General features: G+C 51.1%; 1 protein-coding gene across 1 annotated transcript; it reads right to left on the bottom strand.

The window, feature by feature from the left end:
• Nucleotides 1-424: 424 nt before the first annotated feature.
• On the bottom strand, nt 425-1,819 carry B0I36DRAFT_347782 (uncharacterized protein; the record flags this gene model as incomplete). The annotated part of the gene is made up of 1 exon (XM_046156604.1): nt 425-1,819. The coding sequence occupies one exon, from the start codon at nt 1,817-1,819 to the stop codon at nt 425-427; it is 1,395 nt and encodes a 464-aa protein (XP_046013430.1).
• Nucleotides 1,820-6,299: the final 4,480 nt, after the last annotated feature.

Below are 6,299 nucleotides of genomic sequence, written 5' to 3' on the forward strand. Positions count from 1 at the left end.
TGTGTTCGGCTGAAACTGAAAAGCTCGCGAAGACCGTCAGTGTGACAGTGAATCGCTGCGTACGTGAGGAGCTCGGGTTGACTGGTGTTATATATGCCGTGCGTCCTGAGGACTGGCAGCAGACGCTCTTTTGGTTTCGCGATGCGCTCAAATGGCAGACTTCGCGCCACCAGTTCGACACCGAGATCGCAGCTAGAAGCAAGCTCTTTTGGGCCTGTGTTATACCATTTCACCATGTCTAGCTTTGCGCCCTTCGACAGGAGGAGGTTCACGATGGACTCATGCCCTAGCACCGTAGCGTGAAAGACAAGAGTGCATCCGCAACGAAGAGCCTCGTCGATTGGAAGTTGATAATAATCCAACAGCATCTCGAATATTGCAATATTGTCACGCTCAAGCGCCATGGCCAATATATTTTTAGCGTTTACTCGCGATGACACAGCTGCAGCAGCCTGCGTGTGTTGTTCCTCAAGTAAGAGCCGGCTGACCATTTTTCACAGGCGTACAACGCCGCGTGAGTAAGGGGCGTGCCGTATTCTGGATGCTGAATTGCTAGGCTGGCTCCTTTGCGCACCAAGGCTTCAACGAGGAGCACTTCTCCGTGGCGAATCGCCCACCATAGCGATGGTTGCCCAGGGTCGGTTGATGATTTGGGACGTTGCGGTTCGACCTCTTGCACGAGGCTTGGAGGTGGGCGAAGGAACCCCCAGAGTCCTGGCGACTCGCTCTCGTTGATGATCTTCGCCATCGCTCCGGCGGCCGCACCATGTACGAAAATGTCAAGATACATCGATTCCTCATGATGGTGCTTCAGCAAATATGCCAGCATTGTGTCCGAGCATGGGTCCTGATCGCGACGATGACGATGCTTGAGTATTGACATCATGACACTGCACGAATTTGTGGAGTGCTGTACGGCGGCGAACAAAAGTGCGTCCCTAATAGCTTCCCAGCTACCCGTCTGTAGAAAGGCTTGCAGCATTGCAGGCCCGTTGTCGGGGTAACTGTTGACAGCAGTAGCGATGACTTCTTTCGACATTCCTAGCTCGGTACCCCATCTACTGAAAAGAGAGAACAACATCTCCCAAGGCTGGCTTGACCGTAATAGTCTTTGAAAGATCTTGGCCTCGTGGGTGGACATAGACTGCTGGTCGCGTTCAGCAAGCAGCCTTGTAATGGCGTAACGTTGAGTCTCGTTCTGGAGGATACTGGCGGCCAACTGTTCGGAAAGCTCGAACTGCCCCTCCCTGGTCTTGCTGAGGACCTCCATGATTGCTGCACCTTGTTGTCGATTCTGCACGGCACCTAACACTACCCGTTCCGGCAGTCCATCCTGAGGACCTCGTTCTAATAATGACTGGATCATTGCTGCTCCATAGACTTCGTTTCGTGCGGCATCCTCCATCATTGTAGTGGTGAAGTTAAAATACTGATGCCTTTCGCGAAGTATGAACATTACGCCCTGCATCGCACGTACGTCTGTTGATCTGAGAAGTAGACTGAATGTCCTCGAGTGCAATGTTGCCAAGTTGTCCAGAAACGACTTGATAGTATCAGATGGAGTTAGAGGCAAGCATTGCACGTCACAACCGCAGATATATGCGGTTGTATTTCGCACAACCTCGGATTCGTGTATTGTATAATCGGTTACGAGCTGTTTGGTATTGGAGGGCCCACAGAGGCCGAGGAGCGCGTAGATCTTGTCTCGCTCGATGCTTGACATAGCATGGTGAAAGTTCCTCAAGATGGGGTATAGTTGTTGGTTTTCCTTGTTGGCTAGCCACGTGCTAGAACGCAGAGGCGAGAGCATCGCTTCCATGATTTGCCTCCGATGTCCTCCGACGTGGACCTTGAGCAGCTCCGGCGCGGCGACGAATAGATTCTGGGCGTGACTTGCATCCAGGCTCCTCGCTCTTACCCGAGACCGACGGCACGCGGAACGTGGAGCACCAGGAGAGCTGCCTTCAACTCCCGGTGAAACGTGACATCTACAACCTACGCGACTCAGGCTTCCCACTCGAGAAAGTCAAACCGCCGACGCCTGGCCCACTTTCGATAATCGGGTATTGCTGCTTCTACTGGGTCAATCATTTAGAAGAGAACATTACGAATCAGGATGAAGGCAGGAATGTACGCGGTGGTGGAATAGCAGATAGCTTCTTGCGGAATAAGGCTCTCTACTGGATTGAGGCGCTGAGTCTACTACGTGGCATCTCAGACAGCATCGTTGCATTGCAGGGTCTCAAACAGTGTATTCAGGTATGTTTATATATGCCCATTTGCACGTCAAGATTTCTGAATCGAGCAGGATCGTCAGGGTGCTTCAGGTCTTCAGGCGATAGTCGTTGACGTGTACCGTCTTCTACGAAGCTTCCGGCCGGCGATCGAGAGCCGACCACTGCAATGTTACGCCTCGGCACTCGTTTTCAGCCCTGCTAAAAGTTTAGTACGAAAGCTCTTCCGCGGCGAGGCCCCAGAGTGGGTGAAGTGCAAACCGGAACTGTCAGAGCGGTGGAACGCATGCGAGGCGACACTGGAGGGCCATACTGACTGGGTCTTGTCGGCAGCCTTCTCCCCAGATGGCTGGCGCGTTGTCTCGGCATCGGAGGATAAGACAGTCAAGCTGTGGGATGCGACTACGGGCATGTGCGAGGCGACACTCAAGGGCCATACTGACTGGGTCTTGTCGGCAGCCTTCCCCCCAGACGGCCGGCGCGTTGTCTCGGCATCGGACGACAGTACAGTTAAGCTTTGGGATGCGACTACGGGGTTGCGCGAGGCGACATACGAAGTTGATGCCAATAGTCCTGTCTCATTTGACGAGACTGAAAAGCATGTTTATGCTGGTATTCGAGTGTTCCGTGTTGGAAATGCCATGCAATACATCCTGGATCTATATCAAAATATGTCGATCACAGCCGGCCGCCAACGCCTTAGTATCAGTTCGGATGGTGCATGGATTTTGAGGGATTCGCAGCCGGTCCTCTGGCTTCATCCAGAGCTCCGATCGGAAGTTGTCGGGTGGGCCATAGTGGATGCAGAGACGAAATTGGTTATTGGATGCCCGACTGGCCGCGTTTTTATCCTAGATTTCACATCTTTCTAGAGTCACGTAGGATATAATTGGCGCCTTTGACTCTCGTGTCCCCATTTGCCTGAAATAGAGTTGGGCTTTAGTTTTCCTCCGATATATCGTACCTAGATATCCGAGCATATACAGTATAACCATCTTGTTTATCCCCTCATAATATTCTTGCCATACAATCAACATGGAGTAGACTTCACTCAGTAGTGGGCTTAATTCACAGTGCACGTCTCATGCGACATCAGTATTGTGAACCGACTTGAACCAATGGGATTTTGTCTTTACGATTGATTTTCTGTACGAATCAAATTGCGAGTAAGGAACCACAAAAAAGCCGTGGACGCGCTGCTGGTAGCTGGGAAACCCTTCGTGAGACAACAGCTTCGTGCGAGAAAGCCGTATCAGGTTAAACAATAATAACCTCCCGCTGTGCCCAAGCCAAAATGACAGGAAAGTCACTCAAGGTGAAAACATCTCATAAGATCCGGTCAGATTTGACTTCAACTGCAGATCAATAATTCATTCGGTCCAAAGAAGCTTGGGAAGTGCTTCTAAGGAATGCTCTCCAGGCATCGTCCTGTTTATGCAATAAGTGAATCCAACGTGCAGCCCGAAATGGCTGCCTTGATTGCCCCACCTGCGTGCAGCTTTGTTTATGGCTCCATGCACTTGGCATCGCCAAGACAAGGCGGACCGTGCGCAGAGAGTCTTGCGTTCAGCGGAAGTGGACACCGATTTCGAATTCGACTGTATGCCAAATGAAACTGCTTATTTGACTTCAAATAGTCCAGGGATAAATGACTGATATAACGAATCTTGAGATAATTTGTCATGATTGGACATCAACACCAAAGTTTACTTGCCGAGAGCCGTGCAATCTAACAAATTGACAGTGTCAACACGTAAATATTATCTTTGATGTACGACCTCTATTCGATTGCGGTAGCTGTGCCATTATCTATATGCATGGAGGGCCAGTGATACGAATAACCAGCCCTGGCCAACAGAACAATTACTTGCTTAGCATCCCCTGTAGACCTGGAGAACCTCAGACGGCCCCTATCTCGACTAGAATTCAGGCGCAAATTCGGCATTCGAACATTAGGTATTGGTGATATTCGTTGCTTAGGGCCCCTAGCACCTTGGGTCAGTTCATTGACCGTACCACGTCTAGGTTGATGAGCTGCTGGAACAAGCATTGGCGAAAGCTACGTCTCATACCATGGGTAGGGCAGACTACTGGATCATGCGTTCGAATACCGGCCTCGACGTGTCTCAGTCGTCGTTTCGCACTACAACAGCTCAATAGGTTTGGTTACTTAGATGGAAACATAGATACAATTTGCAGAATTAGGATGGGAGCATATGGGCATCGACCTTGGACACATGCCCCTAGACTGCGATGATGGTGTCGTGTAGTCTTCAGCTTCGCGCCTACTAAGAATTTGGGATCTCCCTCGCCGATCCGTCCTTATTCTTGGTCTGATTATGCGGCCCCCAAAAAATCTCTTTTTCGCCCTGAACTGTTATAACTACCAGCTGCGAATGATGTTCGGGGTATAAGGCGAAGATCTGATCCTATAAAACAATCGAAGTTCAGACCTTATCATCGTAGCTGTGCTGAGCTCAGACTTTTCTATCGCACAGTCGAGAGCCAATCTCTGCAGGTCACGAGAGGAACTTCGAACGGCAGCCGGATTTTCGGGAGCTAGCTGTAGAGACATGTTGAGATGATGGAGGCCAGGCTCGGTGGGATTGTGGGTGTTTATTATGAGACTCAAATGCGCATCAATACTTCTGGAATCAACGATGATCCATTACCATTTACCTATTTTTCGTACTAAGAAATAATTGACTCAGGCCTGCCATGCAGGTTCCAACGGAGCGGTAAGGAACTCAGGCTTGCCGTTCCTTCGTCAACCCCAACACACATTGACTCAGCAATGATCCATTGCCGTTCATTGTTCCTATCATTTCTACTGAGCAATCACAAGCTCAGGCTTCCTATTCTACCGCAATCATATAGTAGCTGCTCGTAGCCTCCCTTGTTTCCTGTTCTTGCTCCCCGATTCCGACAGCGCCAGCTAGCCTTGGACCGAGTGAATTAACGTGAGCTTACCGTCTTTATGATGCCAGACCCAGTTTACAACCGCGTCACATACCTGCCGGATCAGGCTATCCAGAAGAACAAAACCGAGCAGAAAGAAAGTGTCGATCGTCTTGTGATGCTCTTTGACCGAGGACCGTATTGCTCTAGTTCCCGGAACACTACCTTAGTGGAGATTGAAGTACAACTGCGCACCCGCCATTTGGACGCAACTATTATTGTCGGATAGTTACAATGTCTAGTACATAAGGAAGTTGTCTCAGCTCGCTCTCGATTTCTCGAAGTATTACGTAACGTCTATACTGAAAAGGTCGAGTCACGTTACGGGTTAACACAGTCTCGGAGTCTTCTATGAAAGCCATACTGTAAGTTTTGTGCGGATGGACTTTTGAACTTCCCGCGGAAGTCCCGGGCCTGGGCCGAGCTCACCGTCCTTGCAGCCGGCGCAGGGTACTCTTTTGCCCCACAGCCGAATTCGGCGCTCGCGATCGACTGCAGGTACGAGATAGCCGTACAGGTGCCGAGACATTTTGGACACGTCTCCGGAACTCGGGGAAGGAAGGCGCCATCCCGAGCCTCATCGTAGACTTCTAAGGTGAAACCCCCCGTCTCCGTGCTGAGAACATAGGCGGGTGCGAGGAGCTAGGAGGGGCGAAGCCGACCGAGTGTGACTGCTGACGTCGGCTTCCGTGGACGTCACCTATTCCGCGTCGCGGATGTGGGTTGAAGATAGAAGAGCACCGATAATACCTAGAGCGGTAGCGTTTGCAACTCTCAGGGTCGGCCGCCGCTTTCCACGACCTTCAGCTGCTAGTTGATTGACGCGTCGGAAGCAGGAAGGAGAACACAATTTCCAATGTAACATGGTGGGAGTCCTCCGGGAGTGAGAGCGTCCGGGGATTGAAGTTGCGACGGCCGCTTCTGGGCTACGCGATATCAGGAGAAGGAGGAGCTCGCAAGGGTCGACTTCCCACCTCACAACTACTGGGACGGTTATGAGGACAACTAAGCGGGAGTACAGGTCTGGGAGCTGCAGCGCGGGGCCTCGATCGCTAAGGCCATCACCAATATGCCTCTATGGATGGGTCCAGGGTGAGCTTACTCAGC

This window comes from Microdochium trichocladiopsis, assembly GCF_020744255.1.
Source record: "Microdochium trichocladiopsis strain MPI-CAGE-CH-0230 chromosome Unknown B0I36scaffold_4, whole genome shotgun sequence".
In the NCBI taxonomy this organism is placed as follows: domain Eukaryota; kingdom Fungi; phylum Ascomycota; class Sordariomycetes; order Xylariales; family Microdochiaceae; genus Microdochium; species Microdochium trichocladiopsis.